The sequence below is a fragment of the Lithobates pipiens genome, unplaced genomic scaffold (genome assembly GCF_037356315.1).
Source record: "Lithobates pipiens isolate NorthernLeopardFrog02 unplaced genomic scaffold, aLitPip1_a1.2 Scaffold_19, whole genome shotgun sequence".
Lineage (NCBI taxonomy): Eukaryota > Metazoa > Chordata > Amphibia > Anura > Ranidae > Lithobates > Lithobates pipiens.
The window spans coordinates 578,474,657-578,498,974 of record NW_027507764.1 but is presented as its reverse complement, the minus strand read 5'-3'; the positions used below and the strand labels follow the sequence as shown (position 1 = coordinate 578,498,974).

Here is a 24,318-nt window from a genome sequence, read left to right as displayed (position 1 = left end):
TTTCCAATGGCAATGATAACATCTATGGTCAGATTACTGAATTATGAAACTGTACCACATGCCAACATTACCACATCTTTCCTCCTCTTCAGACTGGACTCACGGCTCTCCACATCGCCGCTCATTATGGCCAACTGGATTTCGTGCGGGAAATTTTAACAAAGGTTCCGGCTACAATGCAGAGCGAGCCTCCGAAGTCTGCTGTAGAGATGTTCCACCTGAAGGAACATAGTGGAGAGGTAAGACTCGGGAACATTAACAAAAGCTCTCGATCCATCAAGCTGCAATGGTCATTAAGGCACGTTAAAGTGACACACAACAACATGGACTAAAGCCTCGTACACACGATCGGATTGTTGGCCGACAGAGCGCCAGGCTTTTGTCCGAAGGGCGGGTGCCGGGAACTTGTCTCCCATGCTAACGGCACAAAATTGTTGGCCAACAAACACGATTGTAGTGACGTACTACGAGTAATTTCAGCTCTTGACCGCCACTCTTTGGGCACCTTCTGCTAATGTCGTGTTTGGTGAGCATTGATTCTGTGTTTGTACTTTGGACATTTGTGTGATGGACTTGTGTGCAGATGATCCAAAAATCTGACAACAGACCTTTGTCCACCGAAAATTTACTAGCCTGCCATCCAACATTTGTTGGCGGAAAGTTGGACAACAATTGTCCAATGGAGCATACTAACGGTCAGATTTTAGGCAAACAGTCTGTCATCACATAATGGCATGCCGAAAATCCTATCGTGTGTACGAAGGTTAAGAGAGCATTTTAGCATGCCTTAAGTGCACTTAGGGAGTCTTTAAAGTAAACCTTTCTTGAATGGGAAAAAAAAAATCTTTAATTTGCTCATTCTCCCTGTTGGACATATTGCCAGTGGGTACATAAGAAAGGGTTAGAATCTCTGTCAGGCTATTACTGTCTACACTATACCTCCCATGCTATACCCACCAGTCCTACAGCCATTAGACGCATATAGTAGGTGACCGCGATATTGTGTCAATCTCTCCCGCTTTTATCGGCGAGATTGACACCCTGCGCGCCCGTCGTGAGAGCCAGCACCGAGCCGGCTTGCATCGGAAAAGGAAAAATGTTTTTTCCCTTCCCAATGAGCGTCAAGTTTTGCTGACATTGAGGCCGGGTTCACACTGGTGCGGGGATCCAACTTGGATCCCCGCCAATTCCAGGCACTGTGTTTGGTATGACTCTTGAGGGAGAACTCCACGGCAAATTTTAAATAAAAAACCGGCATGGGTTCCCCTCCAGGAGCATAACAGGCCCTTGGGTCTGGTATGGATTTTAAGGGGAAGCTCCTACGCCAAAAAAACGGTGTGGGGGTCCCCCCAAAATCCATACCAGACCCCTATCCGAGCATGCAGCCCGGCCGGTCAGGAAAGGGGGTGGGGACGAGCGAGTGCCCCCCTCAAACGTAGCAGGCCATATGCCCTCAACATGGGAGGGTGGGTGCTTTGAGAAAGGGGGGCACCCTGCGGTCACCCCACCCCAAAGCACCTTGTCCCTATGTTGATGAGGACAAGGGCCTCTTCCCGACAACCCTGGCCGTTGGTTGTTGGGGTCTGCAGGTGGGAGGCTTATCTTATAATATATATATAATATATTATATTTAATAAGGGGGCCCCCAGATCCTGGCCTCCCACCCTATGTGAATGAGTATGGGCTACATCGTAGACCCTACCCATTCACCTGGGGAAAAAAGTGTCAACAAAAAAACACACAACACAGGTTTTCAAAGTAATTTATTAGGCAGCTCCGGGGGTCTTCTTCCGACTTCGGGGTCTTCTTCCGAATCCTTCGTGCTCTCCGGGTCTTCTCTGCGCTCTCCGGCCTCTTCTCCCGCTCTCCGGCCTCTTCTCCTGCTCTCCGGTTCTTCTGCCGGCTCCTCCGCTATGTTCTTCCAGCTCTTTTGCTAGCGGTGGCCCGGTCTTCTGCGTCCTTCTTCCCTCTTCTCTTCTTCGCTTCTTTTCTTCTCTTCTTCCGATGTTGACACAATGCTCTCTCCCGCAGTAATGCCGTGTGCGAGGTGCGTGACCACTTATATAGGCATGGGGTGTGGTCACCAGGTGATGTCACATGGTGACCCCACCCTTTATGACGTCACAGTCCCAGCATGCCCCGGGAATTGCTTTTTTCAGAAATTCTAAAAATTCGGAATTTGCAAGTCTGACAATTCGGAAATTTGAAAATTCGAAAATCTGAAAAAAGTAAGAAAATCAGTAAAATTTTAAATAATAACTAACTAATAATAACTATTAAATTATAGGTATTGGAATTTCCTTTCAAATTTGGCTGTTAGTGAACGTAACGAATACAAATTTATCCGAAATAACGAATGCCGCATCTAAACAATTGGAATGGAACAAATAATAATAAATATAATAATGAAAAGGTTTCATTAGTATTGTTATTTATTATTATTAGATCGTTAGATTCCATTCGTTTAGATACGGCATTCGTTATTTCAGCTAATTCATTCAAATACGTTCACTAACAGACAAATTTGAAATTAAATTCCAATACCTATACTTTAATAGACATGTGCATTCGTTTTCGTCCGAATGCATTTTCGTCCGAATTTCAGCTATTTTCGTTTTCGTTTTGACAAACGATAACGAAAGCACAAAATCCGAAAAACGAAAGATCCGACATAAATAAATGCTTTATTTTCGTTTTCATTGTTACAGCAGTTCGATATAGAATAGGAGATTCGACATGACTCTGACAACAATCTGTGTCTATAGAACCTGTGGTCGAATGTGCCTAACCTTACCTCTATTAGTCCAAGATTATATAGAGAAAATATTCGACAGAGAAAAAAGATTTGACAGAGAGAAAAGATTCTGCAAGATACTGTCCTAAAAAGTGTTTGGGGACCCGGGTTCTGCCCCAGGGGACATGGATCAATGCAAAAAAAAGTTTTAAAAACGGCCGTTTTTTCGGGAGCAGTGATTTTAATAATGATTAAAGTGAAACAATAAAAGTGTAATATTCCTTTAAATTTCGTAGGGGGGGGTTGTCTATAGTATGCCTGTGAAGGGGCGCTTGTTTCCGTGCTTAGAATTGTCCCTGCACAAAGTGTCATTTATGCAGGAAAAAAAGTCCTTTAAAATCACTCGCAGCTATTATGAATTGTCGGCTCCGTAATACAGAGAACACTCATTGAAAGTCATTGATAAAAAAATAAATAAATAAATAAATAAATAAAAAAAGCGTGGGGGTCCCCCAAATTCAATTACCAGGCCCTTCAGGTCTGGTATGGATATTAAGGGGAACCCTGCCTCAAATTTAAGAAAAAATTTGACGTGGGGTTCCCCCTAAATATCCATAACCAGACCCTTCAGGTCTGGTATGGATATTAAGGGGAACCCCGCATCAAATTTTAAAAAAAATTGACGTGGGGTTCCCCCTAAAAATCCATACCAGACCCTTTATCCGAGCACGCAACCTGGCAGGCCGCAGGAAAAGAGGGGGGACGAGAGAGCGCCCCCCCCTCCCTCCTGAACCGTACCAGGCCACATGCCCTCAACATTGGGAGGATGCTTTGGGGGTCTGTGACCCCTCAAAGCACCTTGTCCCCATGTTGATGAGGACAAGGGCCTCATCCCCACAACACTGGCCGGTGGTTGTGGAGGTCTGCGGGTGGGGGGCTTATCAGAATCTGGAAGCCCCCTTTAACAAGGGGACCCCCAGATCCCGGCCCCCCCTGTTTGAAATGGTAAGGGGGTACAAAAGTACCCCTACCATTTCATAAAGAAAGTGTAAAAAATGGTTAAATAAAACAAACAAACATCTCTCCAGCGATGTCTCATGTCATCCAGCGCAGCGAATACATCCTTCTTCTGTCTCCTCCACGGAGACACTGCAGGCATTCCGGCGGCTGACATTTCTTATATACGGAGGGCGGGGCCACCCGTCACCTGACCCCGCCCCCCTCTGACGCAAGGGGAAACCCCGGGTTCCATGTGACGTAGGGGTGACCCGCACCCCTCTGATGTAACACAGGCAGGTTTCCGTTACATCAGAGGGGGGCGGGGTCACCCATACGTCACGGGGAACCCCGGGTTTCCCCTTGTGTCGGAGGGGGGCGGGGTCAGGTGACGGGTGGCCCCGCCCTCCGTATATAAGAAACGTCAGCCGCCGGAATGCCTGCAGTGTCTCCGTGGAGGAGACAGAAGAAGGATGGAGGATCGCTGCGCTGGATGAGATGAGACATCGCTGGAGAGATGATCGTCTGTCGCTGGATAGCAAGAGTGGATTACCGCCGCTGGAATCTTTTTTTTATTTTTTTATTTTTAATAAAGGAATTTTTCAAAAGTGTGTTTGTTTTATTTAACCATTTTTTACACTTTCTTTGTGAAATGGTAGGGGTACTTTTGTACCCCCTTACCATTTCAAACAGGGGGGGGCTGGGATCTGGGGGTCCCCTTGTTAAAGGGGGCTTCCAGATTCTGATAAGCCCCCCCGCCCGCAGACCTCCACAACCACCGTCCAGGGTTGTGGGGATGAGGCCCTTGTCCTCATCAACATGGGGACAAGGTGCTTTGAGGGGTCACGGACCCCCAAAGCATCCTCCCAATGTTGAGGGCATGTGGCCTGGTACGGTTCAGGAGGGAGGGGGGCCGCTCTCTCGTCCCCCCCTCTTTTCCTGCGGCCTGCCAGGTTGTGTGCTCGGATAAAGGGTCTGGTATGGATTTTTAGGGGGAACCCCACGTCAATTTTTTTTTAAATTTGACGCGGGGTTCCCCTTAATATCCATACCAGACCTGAAGGGTCTGGTTATGGATATTTAGGGGGAACCCCACGTCAAATTTTTTCTTAAATTTGAGGCAGGGTTCCCCTTAATATCCATACCAGACCTGAAGGGCCTGGTAATTGAATTTGGGGGACCCCCACGCTTTTTTTTAAATTTATTTATTTATTTTTTTATCAATGACTTTCAATGAGTGTTCTCTGTATTACGGAGCCGACAATTCATAATAGCTGCGAGTGATTTTAAAGGACTTTTTTTCCTGCATAAATGACACTTTGTGCAGGGACAGTTCTAAGCACGGGAAACATGCGCCCCTTCACAGGCACACTATAGACAACCCCCCCCCTACGAAATTTAAAGGAATATTACACTTTTATTGTTTCACTTTAATCATTATTAAAATCACTGCTCCCGAAAAAACGGCAGTTTTTAAAACTTTTTTTTGCATTGATACATGTCCCCTGGGGCAGGACCCGGGTCCCCAAACACTTTTTAGGACAGTAACTTGCAAATTAGCCTTTAAAATGAGCACTTTAGATTTTGAACGTTGGAGTCCCATAGACTTTAATAGGGTTCTAAAGTATGCTATATAGTTAGCTCCGTCGAATCTTCTTTATACATTCGACAGACACCATAAGCCTTCCAAGACAGATTCGACCGTGATTCATGTGGATTTTCGGACGAATGCAATTTTTGAACGAAAAACAAAATAAATAAAAACGAATTTCGGGAGTAACTAAATAAATAAAGTTTTCGGACGAAAACGAAATTCCGAAACGAAATATTTTACTCTGCACATGTCTAGCGAGAACATCACTGCTTGTGACTTTGTTATTATCACCTATAAGTGTATGAAGGGCAGGTCCTCCTAAGTACGTATTGCAATGACTTTTTCAATATAAATATCTTATGATACTCTTCCAGTAAATTAGGATGTCACATTGCTTCAACTGATATCTCTGTTCTTGGCATGAATGAGCAAATCTACTGCCCCCCCCCCCCGTTGTACTGGAAAAGACCGTTGATTATTTCCCAACCCCTAAATAGTGTGTCCACCGTCCACCCCCCCAAGATTAGTGAGTTCACCATCATCACCCCACATTAATTCTGGAGAGAACCTGCTTATCCTACCAGCTGCCTTCAACCCCCGGGGGGGTGCACAAATTGGATGTCATTTATCCACATGTAGCCCCCTGCTCCTAATGAGCAGACGCTATTATTTTTCAAAATGAAGTTGTCTGAAGCTGTAGTTGGGCTCAGACTAATTATTCCAAAAAGTTCTGGTTTCTGTATCAGTTCAGCTGGGTTGCACTAGTTTCCACTTGACCAGGGGTGTTGTCACCGCTGGTAAGTGTAGAAATGTAACAAGCTGGATGTACTGAATACCACCTCTTGCTCGGAAATAGCTCAGTGGGAGTGGTTTCTCTGCTGTGCATTCTGGGAGAGGGTATTTAAAGTGGTTCTGCCCCTAAAAAAAAAAATATTAAAAGCCAGCAGTTACTAATATTGCAGCTGCTGACTTTTAATAAATGGACACTTACCTGTCCCAGGGTCCAGCGATGTCAGCGGCAGATGATGAGCGATCGCTCATCTCTCTGCTGCCCCCACCGCCATCCTCTGTCAGGGAATCAGGAAGTGAAGTGTTGCAGCTTCACTGCCCGGTTCCCTACTGCGCATGCGCGAGTCGCGCTGCGCGTCTCTTCTGGTCCCCGCTGTGTCCTGGGAACTGTGTGTTTCCCAGAACACAATGCGGGGGCAGGGCATCTGTGGCGGTCTGTCCCGGAAGTGGGTGCAGATACCTGGATTATCCAGGTAACTGCACCCCCCTCCCCCCTGAAAGGTGCCGATTGTGGCTCCGGAGGGGGGGGGAGGGATCAGATTAGTGGAACTTCCCCTTTAGGGTGGAGAACCGCTTTAAGATACTGACGCCATTTTGGGAGGGCTCTTTTCCGGGGTTCACCATCCCGACCTCATGGTCCTCCTGGCCTGGGGTGTGTGTCGCATGATCCTGCGCCTCGGGGGCCGACTGGCCCGAGGCTTTGCAACTGAGAGAGTAGGCCCAGGAGTCTTGGGGCTTACTGGTCCAGGGGTGGTCCTGTGCTGTCTCGCCTGTGGGGAGAATCCAAGCGACTGAAGGATCCAGGGGAGGACTTTTCCAGGAGAGGACCGAACACAAGGCTGGTGTCTCTGGAGGAGCCTGGGAACCCAGTTGGAGGACGCAACCCAGGTCAACACCCATACAGTATCGCCGGGTCGGCTGAAAGAATCTGGTACTGTATGGCAGTTCTTTACATCTCTCAAGATCTCTCAAGAATGCTTTCGTTTAATTGACAAGTCCGTAGCAGAGACTTTGTTTGAGCACCTCACCAGCTGCTAGGTCTAGTGAGAGGGGCCTATCCGGTGGTTTCTGGATCCAGTCTGTGGAGCTGTTTGTCCTCTGGATCTGACCAATACCTCTAACCCACATTTACCATGTACCTGAACTCCCCCTTTGTCCTCCGACCCTCTATTGAAGGACTTTGTGCTTATCCTGAATAAATCTGTGAAAAGGGACTAAGTGTCGGATTTAATATTCTTTGGGCTACTTTCCAACGAGACCCCTGAGACGGAGAAGCGAGGTGAGGTAACGGTAAGCCCAAATAAAACCAGCAGCTCCTTCGGGGGTCAGTACTACACACATATACCCAGATTATGATTATTATCGCGTGACATCCTCTTTGTGCATCACGACTCGGCGTCCGGACGTCCTGTTTTTAAAGTTTATGTGTTATGTTACATGTGTGTCTTTGTCTGATGTTTACAAGAAATGCACTGCACAAAAAGTGTTGTTGTTGGGGTCATTTATGACAATGCAAATCTGCACGCTTAAGTAGGAGTATTGTACTCCAATGATTTGATTGTTTGATAGCAATAAAATACCTTTTTTGAATATATACTACTCCAGCATTGCCCCTTTGTTACCAAAGTAACCTCTTAGTTCACCCAGTGACTCTCACTGGGATAGTTTGTATTCTGTTGTAAGATGTACGGTGACAACATCTTATAGGTGAGCAGCTAGGGGGTACCCCCCAATTTTGTAGTGGACCTTTATTGTACCTAGGGAAAAAAGGAAAATGGTGCAAACACTGACCAGACATTGAGAGCAACAAAGACTATATATACATGATGATGTCTTAAAGTGGTTGTATAGTCAAATTGGGGACTTTTACCTACAGGAAAGCCTATAATAAGGCTTACCTGTAGGTAAAAAAAATATCTCCTAAACCTGTACGGTTTAGGAGATATTCCCCTCGCAATGTGCGCATGCGCACAGGGGATTCCCGCGGGAGTGACGATATCGCGGCTCTGGCCACTCACAGCGCCGGAGCCGCGATACCCGGAAGAAACGCAGAGGGAACATGTCAGCTTCCTCGGCGTGGATAGGGACAGATGTCGGGGCCTCGTTCTAAGGTAAGTATTTCATAATGAGCTAGTATGCGGTGCATACTAGCTCATTATGCCTTTTCCTTTGCAGGTGAGCAAAAAAAATAAAAAATTCAGCGGGTATACAACCACTTTAACATTCAATATTTTTAAATACAAATGGTATGAAACTGTAATATATATATATATATATATATATATATATATATATATATATATATATATATATATATATATATATATATATATATATATATATATATATATATATATATATATATATTAAAGTTTTATTGAATGTTTTGAAATTTAAAGTTACACCTAAACTGCAGTTTGGTTTGGGTATAATTGTTCCAAATTTTTAACTCAGTATCAGTCTGACTGGACTATAGGGTGTTCAGCCTGGCCATAGGGGGGCGCTGTCTCTTCTGGCAGGCATGGAACCACAGTCTGGTTGGGTGCTTTAAGGTTATTTTCTCTCGGAGCCCGCCTGGTGGGAGTGTCACTCTTGCTGTGCTTTCTGGGAGAGGGTACTTAAGATGCGGATGTCATGTGGTTCGGGGTTCCGGTCCAGAAGTATGTTCTGACTCCATGGTCCTGGTCCTCCTGAGCAGCCCCCAGGAAGGCTATGGCCTGGGGTGCAGATCCCCCTGACTTTATGACTCGGGGCTGGCTAGCCTGAGGCGAGGAAACTAAGGAAAGGATTCGGAGGTGGTCCGGTGCCGTCTCCGGTTTGGGAGAGGCCCAGCGACTTCATAGCTATCCAGGGGAGGACTCCTCAGAAGAAGGCCACGTATGGGTTGGCTTCTTAACAAGAGCCTGGTGAGGCTGAGGGACCTAAGTGAATTCAGTCTCATGGGTATCGCCAAACTGGCTGAAAGATCCAGGGATCACACGAGTATCCTACAAGTTCTAGTTTCCTACGTGTTCTACAACAAAGTCTGTGGCAGAGACTTATTCCTGATTTAAGCACCTTGTTGGCTGCTCGGCCTTGTGAGAGAGGGACTGTCCAACCTGAGTGATCATCCAGTTGTGAATGGATATTCTCTGGATTTAGTCGAAGTAAGCAAGTTCTTTATTATTGACTTTGACACTAAGAGTACCTGAACTTTCTTCCTAACCCTCTGATCCTATACTAAGAGACTGTTCGTTAACTACGTTTTTGCAAATAAAAATCCCTTTATGTGGATCTGTCGTCAGTCTCTGAAGTTTCTGGGCATCTATAACGGGAAACCCCTAGACACAAATCGAGGTGAAGAAGGTAACGGTAAGCCCAATCAAACAAGCAGCTCCTTTGGGGGTAAGTGCTATATATATATATATATATATATATATATATATATATATATATATTTATATATATAGAGAGAGAGAGAGGTACACATATAAAAAAAAAGAGAGAATCCCAAATGGTAATGATGAAGAAAACACCATTTGGACAGCTCTCTCCATATTACTGGGACCCTCCACTGTGAACAGCCGAGGATTTCCTATGGACAGTTTACATGCCTAACTCTCATTGAGTAATTGTGAGTAGCCATTTGGCTTTTTATACCTACCTATTAAAGTTGTTATTGATACTGCACTTAGATTGGTGCACCTTGTCTCCTTTTACATCGACCTTTACTGTACCCATTTTTCTTTTTGCTTGGCAGGTTATTACTGTCTGTCTTCCTCTCTAAGTTGGAACTGCTCTTCCGATTTATTTCCCTGCTATTACAATAATACAGAGATAAAATCTGCCTAATGGCATTGCAAACAGCAGTAAAACTGGACAGAAGTATTTTTTTAAAGTGTATCCAAAACTAAAAATAACTTTTTTGAGCATCAAAGAATAACTTAAGGCAACGCTTTTTTTTTTTTTTTTTTTTAAGTTTTGGATAGAGTGGAGAGGACTTAGAACACCTGTTAGGTTTTTTATTGCTTTTTGTGCCCCCATTAGCCCTTGTACACACAGTCGGAGATTCAGACGGAATGTGTCCTATCGGACCGTTTTGTCGGATATTCCGACTGTGTGTGGTATGCATCGGACTGTTTCCGTCGGAATATCCAACGGACCAAGTTTTCCAACTTGCCGGTAAAATTTTCAGACAAAATGCTCCGATCGGACATACTCCGATCATGTGTACAGAATTCCGATCGGACAAAGTGCCATGCATGCTCAGATCAAATTCCTAGACCAAAGCTATTGGCTACTAGCCTGAACGTAGTCCCGTCGTAACGAAATAATGTCATCACATTATGTACAATCGGATTTTCCGACCGTGTGTACAAGGGCTTAGAGAGAGATTCATTCTCTCTATTTGTCGCGTTTACCATTGTCATCGAAAGTAAAAGAAAAAGTCAAATGATGGGTTGTCCCCAGAACGGTAATGGAGGGAAAATATTCCAATGGGTACACTCCCTCCTCCCTGGGCAGATATATGTGGACGAATCCCTGGTGCATTTCACAGGCCGGCTGGGAATCAAGCAATATATCCCCAGTAAGAGAGCGAGGTATGGCTTGAAGCTGAACAAGCTCTGCGAAAGCCACACCGGTTATGTGTACTCATTCCGCGTGTACGAAGGTAAAGATTACTAGCTCCAGTCCCCTGAGTATCCATCCTACATGGGAATAAGTGGAAAGATAGTTTGGGAGTTGGCATTCCCACTCCTCCAAAAGGGTTATCATTAGGGCTGCAACTAACGATTATTTCCATAATCGATTAATTGGTTTCAGTTCAGTGACGGAGCCACACCGGAAGTGACAGGGTTACAATTTACAACACTGCCGCCGGGTGTGCCAAGATGGCCGCCAGCTCCGGAGCTAGGCCGAAGCTCCGCGGATCGCATGGTGCGGACCAACTAATCGATAATGAAAATCGCTGACAACGATTTTCATTATCGATTATTATCAATGATGTTGATTAATCGTTTCAGCCCTAGTTATCATATATATATGGATAACTATTACATTAGTTTGCCCCTTCTCCGCCACCTGTACCTTAAAAAAAAAACTTTGGCCTGTGGTACAACAAGGAAAAACCGCAAGGACTTCCCAAAGGAGGGAATCGGCAAGCTGGAGGAATGAGGAAGTGTTGGCTGTGAAGTGGAGGGATAGGAAAGATGTGTACATGATGTCCACCATCCACGATGACACCCCGATGGAACTTCACAGAAGACGCAGTCCCGTTCGTAAGCCTTCCTGTATCAGCGATTATAATAAATTCATGGGTGGGGGGGGGGGGGTGGATTTAAATGACCAAATGTTGCAGCCCTATCTTTCAACAAGAAAATTCCTTTTTTGGTACAAAAAAAATCGCAATTTGCTTTTTTCATTTGACACTTTTAAATTTTTTTATCATCTACCAAAAATCAACAGAAACACCCACCACCTTCACAAAGTATATTGAAGACATTGTCACCTCCCTGATCTACCAACAAGATTCCCCCCCTGAAAACATTCGCTCAGATTCTGGCAGCAGACTACATGAGCGTCATTTTCCAGACCACATTCCACCATCAGAATCCGAAATGACGGGTTGTCCCCAGAACGGTAATGGAGGGGAAATATTCCAATGGGGACACTCCCTCCTCCCTTGGCAAATTGATAGCAGCGGCAGCCATTGACTCTCTGACCAGTTTCCCCCTGGCTCTTTCCTCCAGTTTGGAGCGACATCCTGATCCAGGGAGAGTCTGTGTTGCACCAAATATATTCCACCTCTTAATAATAGACTTCTCTGTGCTTCTAGGCATTGATAAAGCCTTTATAAAAGTTGTGTATCCATTTCCCGACTTGTGCCTGTCCACAACTTTATCCCAGAGATCCCGATGACAGTGCCTTGCCACTCATAGTTGATTGTTTGCTTCAGTTGCACTACCAGTGGCTGAAATGCTCCAGGAAAGCTCTTCTCATGCTGAGCTAATCAAAATGACCACAGCTGCAGCTGATCAGAGTTGAAAGTCAGATAGATGGCTTCTCTGGGATAAAATTGTGGACAGGCACAAGTCAGGAGAGGGATACAAAATGTTTTTAAAGGCTTTATCAACGCCTAGAAGCACAGAGAAGTCTATTATTAAGAAGTGGAAGATATTTTGTGCAGCACAGACTCTCCCTGGATCAGGGCATCGTGTCAAAATGGAGGAAAGAGCCAGGGGGAAACTGGTCAGAGAGGCCTACAGCAACTCTGAAACAGGTGCAGGAATTTATGACAAAGAGTGGTCATTGTGTGCATGTGACAACAATATCACAAATTCTCCACAAATGTGGCTTGTATCGGAGGGTTGCAAGAAAAAAAACACTCCTCCAAGAAAGGCCACATACAGTCACCACTGAGTTTTGCCAAAACACACCTTGAAGATTCTGAGTCCGCATGGAAAAAGGTGTTTTGGTCATATGGGACTAACATTGAATGATTTGGCCTCAACACCGAACGATACCTCTGGCGGAAATCCAATGCAGCTCACCCTCCAAATAACACCTACAGTAAAGAATAGAAGTGGTAATATTCTGTTATGGGGGTGTTTCTCTGCAGCAGGGACTGGAGCACTTGTCTGGATAGAAGGAAAAATGGAATGGGGCAAAATACCATTATGAGTGTGTGTTTGTGTATGTGTGTATGTATATGTTTGTGTGTGTGTGTGTGTGTGTGTGTGTGTGTGTGTGTGTATATATATATATATATATATATATATTTATTTATATTTATTATTATTATTATTTACATAGCGCTGTCAATTTACGCAGTGCTCTACATATACATTGATCATTCACGTCAGTCCCTACCCTCAAGGAACTTACAATATAATATATAATCCATATTATATCTAGATAGATGTATAGCTATTGTTTTTTCCAAAGTTCCTTTTTTTTGTTGTTAAATTTATTTTGTATTAAATTTTTGTTTCCACCTCCAACTTTGTGTGAAAACATTCCCAAGGGTTTTTTTTTTTATTTATCTTTTGCTGCCACTGTCTCTTCCTCTGTTCATCTCATCCCCTGATAAAAAATTACATAAAAAAACAAGCAAGACAATATTACCTAAAAAGAGATTTGCTTGTCCCGACAGTATGTATGTATTGTTTAGGTTATCATTGAACCAACTGTCCAAAGCTATAAGATAGCTCTCAACTGTCCCTGATTTTGAGGGACTGTCCCTGATTTGGAGCAATGTCCCTCTGTCCCTCATTCCTCCTCATTTGTCCCTCATTTTGGTCTGATCTATATAGTTGTATATAAAATGCACTTTTTATCTATCAAAAAGTGTTTTCCAGCACTAAACCTTTCATTTGACTTCTAAATTGCTGCATTTGTAAATTCCAAAAGCCAATATAAAGGAAAAGAAGTAGTAAAAAAAAGTCCTTGTGGGTTTAACCAATCTTGTTTTTTTTGTACAATTCCCCTTTAAGGGGGCGTGGCCAGTGGTGTGTCCTATGTGCATCATTTTAGGTGTCCCTCATTCCCATCTCAAAAAGTTGGGAGGTGTGCTATAATGTAAAAATTGCTGGGGTCCGTAGGTAGGAGAGCTGAAGTGGTTACATTTCCTATTTCTAACCAATATGAGAATTGATTTCTGTTATTCTCTGCTGCAGTCTGGATACACTCCATTGCACATGGCTTCCCAATCTGGCCATGAAAGTCTTGTACGGCTTTTGCTGAACTGCCCAGGAATTCAGGTCGATGCTGCAACCAGTCGGCAGGTAACCACACTTAAAACGTAAAAAGTCAACTGTCTTTACTAATTTAAGCACATTTAAACAAACAAATATGATAATCTTTAAACTGGCTATACACTAGTTGAATTTTGTTAGATTTTCATTTTCTGAATAATCTTTCATTTAATGGGGTTAAATCAATGTTCATTTTTTTTTTTTTTTTTTTTTACCATAGTGATGAGAAAATTTGGATCAGGATGGAAATGTTTTGTTGAAAGAATGATAATATTCTAACTGTGAGAACTTGTACATATTGTAATGGCCATGTTGTAGATCAGGGGTCTCCAAACTATTCATTTTGAGGGCCACATTGTATATTTTACACAAATTTGTAAAAATAAAATCAGTTATTTATAAATAATCAGCAGAATAAGATAAAACTGGACAAGCAGCTGGTTCGTGCTCCTTTCTCCTTTAAATGCCGGAGCTTCCTGCACTGGGACGAAACTTCTCGGGCCTTACATCTTTGTTCCTGTCAGTCTTCCCACACAATTGTGTCCCCATGATAGCCCTCCTCCATGCAAAATCTCCATGCAAATTGGCATCCCTATCAGGGTTCCCCCACAGTCATTTGTGTGCCTATCAGACCCTCCCCACTTATTTGTGTCTCCTTCATAGACCCTCTCACACACATTTGTGTCCCCATCACACCCCCATGCACATGTATTTCCCTTCCAGAGCCCCCCTCAGATAATCGAATGCACATTTGTGCCCCCCTTAGATTCCTCCACGCACATTTGTGTCCCTTTCAGAGCTCTCCCCCATGCACATTTGTGTCCCCTTCAGAGCTCTCCCCCATGCACATTTGTGTCCCCCTCACACATCTGTGTCCTCCTCAAAACCCTCTCATGCAAATTTGTGTCCCCCTCAGAGCATCTCCATGCACATTTGTGTCCCCCTTAAAGCCCCCTTCACACACATTTATGTCCCCCTCAAAGCCCCCATATTTATGTTCCCCTCAGAGCTCCCCCCCATGTATATTTGCCTCTCCATCAGAAAGATGCACGCTCCATTGAGATAGTGTCCTGTCTAGGATTTGCACCAAGGGTCCCAGTGCTGCAAAGCAAGGGCAATAAACAAGCTCCCACAGTTCAAGAGGACATCTAAAATCCAAAACTTCAGGAGTGTCTGTCTCCTGGTTCCCTGGTATTCTCATTGGTTCCTCCGACCAATCTCAATGTCACTATAGGACCCAGTAGAGATATGAAAGTCCGCAGGAGGAACCACTGAGTGCATTGGAGGACCAGGAGATAGACAGTGCTTGAAGTGCCAGCTTCAGAAGAAGACTTTGGATTCTTTCAGGGGTGTAAACTACTACATAAATATATGATATATATCATAAAGATTATTTTTCTTTTTGCTCACCTTCCACCCAAGGGATCTACGCCTATTCATCTTGCGGCTCAGAATGGTCACACAGCAGTTGTCGGGCTGCTTCTGAGTAAATCAACATCTCAGCTGAACATGATAGACAGCCGAGGATGCTCATGTCTCCACTTGGCAGCGGCTAATGGCCACAATGAGATGCTAAGAACTCTGATTGGACAAGGAGCTGACATCAATGTGACTGACAAGGTACTAATGATTTTTTATTTTTTGCTTTTTTTTTTTAAAGTAAAGTAGGGGAAACCTCTGTCAGATTTTTATTGCGGTCTGTGTCCTCATTCCAGATATTCTCTCACTTCCTGTTTGGTTAAATTGGTATTACCGGATTTGAAGGGAAATCTATCTAAATGAGCCCCAGCTAGCAGTAAAAACACAACAGGAGCTCTAAACTTTCCTATATTAAAAAATAAAAATTAAAGTTTGTGCTGCATAGACATTTTTTTTTTTTGCAAATATCAATTTTATTAGTTTTTTGAAGAATAAGAACACACATACGGGGAAGACCCCCAAACAGACAACAAGAAATAAACAAAAAGAAGAGAAAAGAGGTCGCAGCCTCACAAACTCACTATACGTATACAGGCATGGCAACATATAATCCATCAACCTAACATGCCCTGTCCACTGTCTTCGCAGGTAAAACCCAACTGGTCCGTACCGGTACTGACATCTGTGCCATGTTCCATAAGGCAGATACGCCAAAGTCTCATTTCGAGCCCTGACATAAGAATCTCATGAGCAGGTGTGAGACCGCTGCCCAGAAAAAGAGTGAGAACAGAGATAAAGGCAAGAGAGTAATAGAAAAAAAGGAGGGATGGGGAAGAGGGGGGGGGGGGGGTGCATAGACATTTTAAATCTAGACCGAGAACTGAGCAATCAAAGACTACTGTAGGTCATGCGCTCTCTGCTCTGCCCTTCCAGCTCTCACTGGAGCGCTTGGCTGTGGCGGGGGCAGGAGTGGCTGGCTCAGTCTCCCAGCCAGGGGCGTAACTATAGGGGGTACAGCAGTCGCGACCGCAACCGGGCCCTGTGATGCAGGGGGCCCATGCAGCCCCCTCTACATATGGCCGGCAGCAGCATAGGCAGCTAGGGGTACCAGTGCACCATGCACACGGATGGCTGGAGGTGGAGGGTGACTAGCAGAGCTCCATGCTAGACTATTGCACTGGCTGCTCTTTTGTTGTGCATTCCCGCCTGACCTGTGTCCTCGGCCGGCTCCTCAGAGTACCCCTCTCCTGCTCCATGCATTGCCACTCAGTCCGATGTCTGTTCTCCCCAGCCAGAGTCCCCCCCCCCCCCGAGTCCAACCCACACTGCACACTTCTCCCGGGTAAACAAACTTTAAGCACACAGATACAGTGCAGCCCTATGAGAGCCCCCCGGAGGACACTGCAGGCTTGTTTGCCAGCCCCCCTCCTCCCCCGTCATACACAGAGGATGAAAGGTCTTTCTGGGAGATATGCTGATCGCCCGTCCAGCACACTGGATGGAGCCCAGGCCAACATGGATGAGTGCACGGCCTACAGCTTGGTCATGGTGAGTGAGAGGACCCCATCCCCCACACCCCATTACATACCCCCTCCATCTCCCCCTGGGGACAGGGACCCCTTCTCACGTGGGGACAGGGACCCCCACCTCCCCTGGGGACAGCGACCCCTTCTCACCTGGGGGCAGTAACTTCATCTGCCCTGGAGAAAAGTACCTCATCTCTTCTGGGGACGAGGACCCCATCCTGCCTAGGGACAGTCCCCCAATGGGGCACCTAAAAAAATTATAATAAATAAATAAAAAACTACTGATACCAGTGGTGGAAATACAGGGCTCACAAAGGTCATACCTGTGACCACGCCCTGGAGTTCCACCGCCGACTCGGAGGGAGGGGCCCTGGCTGGGGTTCAGGAGGGCCCTTCGTGGTTTCTTGCATCGGGGCCCTGAAGGTTCTAGTTACGCCACTGCTCCCAGCAGTTTGCTGAGAGGCTGATCCAGGTACCGATCCAGGCATTTTGGTGGATCCTGACTGTAAAGCTGTAAACTGTAAACCGGGTGAGTGACATCAGCCAACAGCGGACTTTAGCCCACTGTCAGCTGAATCTGGGTCACAGGAGTGGAGAATGAAGTGCACTTCTGTGGCCCACAGAAGAAGTATAGCCAAAAAGGCCTTGGCCCTACTTAACCTTTAATGGGACTAATCACTACTAGATATACCATGATGACCACCATAAATGAGAACCTTCACAGACAATCATCAATGTTTCTGTAGGATTTCATTTATCCAGATCATGGTTTATCTAGTAGTACATGGTCACATTCAGTTGGACTTGTTCCATAATGTTAAATACATTTGGTAGCTCAATAAATCCACTTCTTTGTCACCAATTCACACCTTCAGCCAAGTCAATTGAAGAATTAACAACTGGGCAGAGGTCCTGACTCCGCAACTTTCACGTCTTCCATCCCATTCTTGGACACTCAACTGCTACACATTCCATTGTGATTGGATTAAGGTGTTGATGCTTCCTGTGCTGTAGTATTTTCCTGACCCTCATTAGAACTGAGGAAGTGGCTTGGATTAGTTACGAAGTGTCTTCAACATTACAAGCCCTTCAGCAACTTTTATTAGAAAATTGAGGTTGGAATACTCTGGAAATCAACAAGTTTAATCAAACTAATGAAGGATTGAGGTAAACAGATAATCGTTGCACTGGAATAAAATGACTGTTGGTTGAAGTTCATTCTTCCATGACTGTAGTATAACAGATATGATGCTTCCAGACCCCAACCTGAATTTCTACCCCATTAACTGTAGACCACACCGGTTGGAGTACAAAAGGCCGTAGCAGCCTACTTTATTTAACCAAATAAACGAATAAATTCCAATAAACAACTCTATAAAACTTCTGCATAGCAACCATTATCTGGCATTGGTCTGTGCAGGCAATTATCAAACAACTGGAAAAACTATAACAACCTGACACTGCGGTCCCTCTCCAAGCGTAATCATAGGCCTCAAGCCCACAAGCAGGCTCAAAGACAAAACGCTGTCGGCAGTGCCCCATAACACTTTCCGTCTAACCTCAGTTATCCGGAAACCACCATCAGGACCCCATCCAGCAGTAGTTGGATGTCTATGTCCTAGACCAGAGGTCTCAAACTGGCGGCCCTCCAGCTGTTGCAAAACTACAAGTCCCATCATGCCTCTGCCTGTGGGAGCCATGCTTGTAACTGTCAGCCTTGCAATGCCTCATGGGACTTGTAGTTTAGCAACAGCTGGAGGGCCGTCAGTTTGAGACCCCTGTCATAGACAATGTCTATAAGGACGAAACGCGTCGAGAGGACTCCACTGCCGCCATTTTTTATTGAAAGCGCTTTATAAACTACATAAATGTGAGTTTGTTGCTATATTTTTTTTTATAAATTTTCATTTTAAATGGAATTACGCTATATGGCCTTATCTCTCCATTCTAGTGTTCATCACTCTGAGTTGGGCCTTTTATGTGATTGGAGAAACCTGCTGTTACCATTTGTGTCTGGGAAAAACTGCTCTGTCATTTTTGGCATTCCAGCACCTGCGAGTTTGAGTCTCTATAGTTACCATAAAAGTGTGTATGACCCTTGGAATATACATTCTTTTGGGTCAGATACATCCGGTAAGCCTGCATCTGCTGAGGTGGTGGTACTGGCACATGGGTGTTCGCATGTTATCCCTCTAAGATTGGATGGTTTATCTGAAACTTAACTACACACGTGGGACTTGAACACTTTCTTTCAAGAAAAGAGACTTTATATTTACAATTTTCTTTTTTTTTATGTTGATTGTTTTTATTTTTGTATATATTTGGATACATATAAGCGCAATTTCACATGGAATTGGTATAATATTTCTTGGTGTTTATTAGCATAATACTTACCATAGGCATCACGAGAGCCTACGTGGTTATGCACGTGGATGATATATAATTTTTTTTCGCTAAGTTTGCAGAATAATTCTTATTGCTACACTTTTTTACAAATTATTAAACAACTGGAAAAACCATAACAACCTGACACTGCATCCCTCTCCAAGCGTACTCATAGGCCTCAAGCCGACAAAAAAGGCTCAAAGACAAAACGCTGTCCGCAGTGCCCCATAACACTTTCCGTCTAACCTCTTATCCGGAAACCACCATCAGGACCCCATCCAGCGGTAGTTCCTGAACTATTTTCTGCCATATCTCCTTCGCCTGCACAGACCAAACACCCGCCACTCTGCCACAACATCCAATTGTCGGAACCTGTCATGAAGAAAAATTAAACCAACATAACACTTAACATACAACCTTACCACTAAAAAGGGGAGGGAGGATGGGAACTTTTCCTCCAGGCTTCTGTTATCTCCCAGCATGCCCCGGGAGATTATAACAACTTCCTTAACCCCTCCCCCTAGGCACCTTAGTACTTCCCCTTGATCTTCCATCTATTCCCACTGTTAACCCCGTCATGCCCACCCTACGCCTATTCCTTCTGGCTTTTTCTGCGGGCTCTCTATACACGCCTGCAATCCTGGTGTCTTCCTCAGCCGGTATTTTGGTAATGGGCATTCCTGAATACTGCCACATTCTCTGCAGTGAGCTCAGACTGGCACGTGATGCATTTACAGGTGGTATCCATGATACTCAGGTTATACAAAAACTGTGTTGAATGACACTGGGTGTTCAACATGTGCCAAAAAAGTCATTTAAGAACTTGTCTGCCAAAGGCAAACCTATATCCCTTGTGGTTGACTGTAATTCTTTTTATGTAGAATGGGTGGTGCCCGCTCCATTTTGCTGCAAAGTCTGGTTATCTCGACACTGTGCGTTACCTGGTGGAATGTGGTGCTAACCCGACCTTGGAATGTAATGACGGGAAGACCGCCATCCAGTACGCAGCTGATGACAACCACCAGGAGGTAGTAAGCTTTTTACTGAGGAAAAACCACAACACCCTCAAACTGACAGAGGACAGGAAGGTAAGTCATCCTCTTTTCATAGGGCTTGATTGTAAAGTTGATCTCTTGTAAGCTTAAGAAATGTCCTTCCTTACATCCTATTCAGTATATAATCATATAATGCCTGTTTAGTCTTGGAGGGAAATACATAGCCTATTCCACAATCATGCAGGCTTTCCCTCTGCTAGTCTGAGGATGTCACTCTTCTTCTCTCTCTGATGTCACACATACAATGTAGGACCAGCAGCCTCTGCTTCTCCTGCATTGAATGTGATGACGTTCCCACCATTCCAGAAGGGAAATAATGAAGACTGAAGTACTAGTTGCCAGGGGACTTTAGGAATAAGTTAGTATTACTCTCTATTAAATCCACCCCACACTAGACAAGCATTATATCCTGGTCATAAAGGGTAGAGCAGGGGTAGGTAACCTTGGCCCTCCAGCTGTGGTGAAACTACAAGTCCCATGAGACATTGTAAGACCCTGACAATCACAGGCATGACTCCTAGAGGCAGAGGCTTGATGAGATTTGTAGTTTCACCACAGCTGGAGGGCAGAGGTTGCCTAACCCCGGGGTAGAGGATCATATTAATGTTGACTGCAGCCCATAGCTTAAATATTATAGCTACGTTAATGCTTTTTAGAACTGAATGGGCCCAAGGGTAAAAACAAAGCATCCATCAACAATTTCCTTTTGCACTCTTTCCTGGGAAGTATGAGGGTACTGCAGGATCCTGCTGGTGCTGGTTAACTGGTGTCAACCTAGAAGAAAGCCTATGTCACCAGCACACCATGCATCCATGTGGAAAAATTCAGTATATGTAATATGGATCCAGGTTGTGCTGGTGCCATATGCTATCTTCTAAGTCAGCAACAATTTCCAACACCAACAGTGGTCTTGTGTAACTCCAATTATTCCAGTCTGGCAGCCCAATGCAAACTGTGTTCAGTCTTTGTTGCCGAAAGAGGACCCCCCACCCCCACTCAGTAAAGCATCTGGGGTCTCCAGACTTGGCTCAGAAGAAGTGTACTGATCACCAATCTACTAATAAAAGTATACATATTGTACTGTATGTTTTACATATGAGTGGGAGTATTACAATTTCTAAAAGTAGTTAAAAGGAAAGACCCAAATAGCAATAAAAACCCAACAGGGACTCTAACCCTTTCCCCGCTCATTCCAAAACTAAGCAAAACAAGGTTTGGCTGGACATATGTACACTTTATTATTTAGAATTTTATGCCAGCCTTTCTCTGGGGTTTTAGTTGTCTCCACCAGAATTCTCAGTTGCTCCAGTCAAAGCTTAATATTACGCATACAGGATTTATATGGTGCCACCAGTTTGCACAGCAATTTACAAAATAAGGAACACAGTATGGTTACAATTCAATCCAATGCATAAGGGTTAGGTGGGTCCTGCTTATAAGAGCTTACAATCTAAAGGGGGGAGCAGGTGATCTGAAAATCGCTGGTTCTCATAATTTAGTCATTGCTATGAGAAGCCAGTTTTACTGCCCATGTATGTGAAAAGAAGAAAGCACATGGTAACTGGTCCTCCTGAGAACCTGATCGATTTTTCTTTAGTATGAGCTATAGGCTTTCATGCTGTTTAGTGTAATAGCTTTCGCCGTAGAATTTAAATACATAAGGTTTGAGCTATTAGGTGTAAGTCTACTTAAATTATAAAGAAGGGAGTTGAAGGGCTGAATCCATCTTGCTTGTATATGCTAGTGGGAGAGGTGGAACTGCAAACTCGATTTGGTCAATCTCATCTCTGGAGAACCCAAATGATTTGGGAAGTTGGTTGGTGACTCAGCTCATGAGAATCCAACCCAAATTAATGGGTAGATTGCTGTAGTATGCAGATTTCTCACTAACGCCTAATGTATCTGCTTTAATATTTGATAGTTATTTCTTTTTTTTTTCTTCAGTTTGTTTTTGACCTAATGGTTTGTGGAAAGCTGAACAACAACAGAATCATAGAAGAATACATTCTAAACTCGAATGCTCCTCTGGATACCGCGGTGAAGCTTTCCAGAGCATTCAATATCGCTGCACTGAAGGAGAAGGAACGGTCAGTGGACCTGCTCAACGCTGCCAAATACAGCGAAACAATGGCCACGGAGCTCCTGACCATAGCATCTGGCAGCAAGAATGCAGGGTATATCCTCAGGTCCGTGGACCACCGTGGAACTTCCATACTGGATTGCTTAATTGAATGTGAGCAGAAGAATGTGGTGGCTCATCCGGCTGTTCAGAAGTACTTGACCGAAGTCTGGTATGGCAACTTGGACTGGACTGCCTGGAAGTTAGTCCTTCTCTTTTTTACCTTTTTAGCCTGCCCACTGGTTTGGTTTGTCTTTTCTCTACCTCTCAAGCACAAGTTTAACAAAATCCCCATCATGAAGTTCATGAGTTATCTGGCATCTCACATATTCCTACTTGTATTATTCATCTTGACCATCGTCTATCCTCCACTGAGCCCCATTCATGAAGGACATATGGTGCCTAATTGGAACGAATGGCTTTTGTTGGCCTGGCTGTCGGGTATGTTGGTTTCAGAGCTCACCCACCAACAAGAGCGGGCAGGCCTTGCCTGGATTCGAGTGTTTGTTTTGGGGTTTTCTGCTGTTGCCTTCTTCTGCCACCTGCTTGCATTTATCTTTACGGACCTCGATCGCCTTCACTGCCTATTTGCCAGAAACATTTTCCTTGGCATTGCCATGACTCTGTCTTTTGTCCAGTTTTTGGAATTCCTCACTTTCCACCACCTCTTTGGACCTTGGGCAATCATCATAAGAGATCTCATCAAGGATCTGACAAGGTTTGCGGTCATCCTTGCTTTGTTTCATGTGGCCTTCACCATGCAACTGTCCGCAGTCTACCAGCCAGTTTACCCAGAGCCGAGTGCCAACTTCTCAATTAATGGGACAATGACATTTAGAAATGATTCTAACATCCAGGATCCTATCGACATCACTGTTCTCTTGTTCTTCTCACTGTTTGGCCTGGTGGAACCAGGAAGCCTTCCATCTCTCAGCAGGACTCCGCAGTTCACCTTTTTCATTGTTCGCTTTGTATTTGGAGTATATCTTATTGTAACTCTCATTGTCCTTATCAATCTGCTGATTGCTATGATGAGTGACACATATCAGCGTATACAAGCTCAGTCGGACACGGAATGGAAATTTGGAAGAGCCACACTCATCAGAGACATGACGAGAAAGCCTGGAACCCCATCTCCTTTCAACCTTTTTACAAACCTGTTTTACTACATCAAACTACTCTGCAAGCATAAAGGTAAGACTGAGAACGCCTGTTGTTTTTCACTATAATGTCCCTAAACCCATGTGCTTGTACACTATATTACCAAATGTATTGGGACGCCTGCCTTTACACTCCCATGACCTCTAATGGCGTCTTAGTCCGTAAGGTTCAATATTGAGTTGGCCCACCCTTTTCAGCTATAACAGCTTCAGGTTTTCTGAAAAGGCCGTCCACAGGGTTTAGGAGTGTGTCTATGGGAATGTTTGACCATTCTTCCAGAAGCGCATTTATGAGGTCAGCACTAATGTGGACAAGAAGGTCAGGCTCACAGTCTCCACTTTAATTCATCCCAAAGGTGTTCTATTGGTTTGAGGTCAGGACTCGGTGCAGGCCGGTCAATTTACTCCACCCCAAACTCCACGTCTTTATGGACCTTGTTTGTGCACTGGTGTGCAGTCATGTTGGAACAGAAAGGGGCCATTGCCACACTTCCCACACTGTTCCCACAAAGTTGGGAGCATGAAATCAACCAAAATGTCTTGGTATGCCGACGCCTGAAGAGTTCCCTTCACTGGAACTAAGGGGCCAAGTCCAACCCTTGATCCCCCCCCCCCCCCCACCAAATGATTTAGACCAGTGCACAAAGCAAGGTCAAAGACATGGATGAGCGAGTTTGGGGTGGAGGAACTTGATTAGCCTGCACAAGACTAGTCAAGGTTGAGTCCTGACCTCAACCTGATAGAACACCTTTGGGATGAATTAGAGCGAAGACAGTGAGGTTCTGGAAGAATGGTCAAATATTCCCAT

At 44.6% G+C, this 24,318-nt stretch overlaps 1 protein-coding gene across 1 annotated transcript in view; it reads left to right on the top strand.

Moving 5' to 3' along the window:
- The window catches only part of LOC143998115 (uncharacterized), a 195,754-nt gene that overhangs the window by 139,670 nt on the left and 31,766 nt on the right, over window positions 1-24,318 (top strand). The window contains exons 22-26 of the mRNA XM_077493859.1: window positions 93-239; window positions 13,769-13,876; window positions 15,269-15,466; window positions 20,058-20,264; window positions 22,176-23,544. Of these exons, the coding sequence (XP_077349985.1) occupies window positions 93-239; window positions 13,769-13,876; window positions 15,269-15,466; window positions 20,058-20,264; window positions 22,176-23,544 (2,029 nt within the window). The remainder of the gene's footprint in view (window positions 1-92; window positions 240-13,768; window positions 13,877-15,268; window positions 15,467-20,057; window positions 20,265-22,175; window positions 23,545-24,318) is intronic.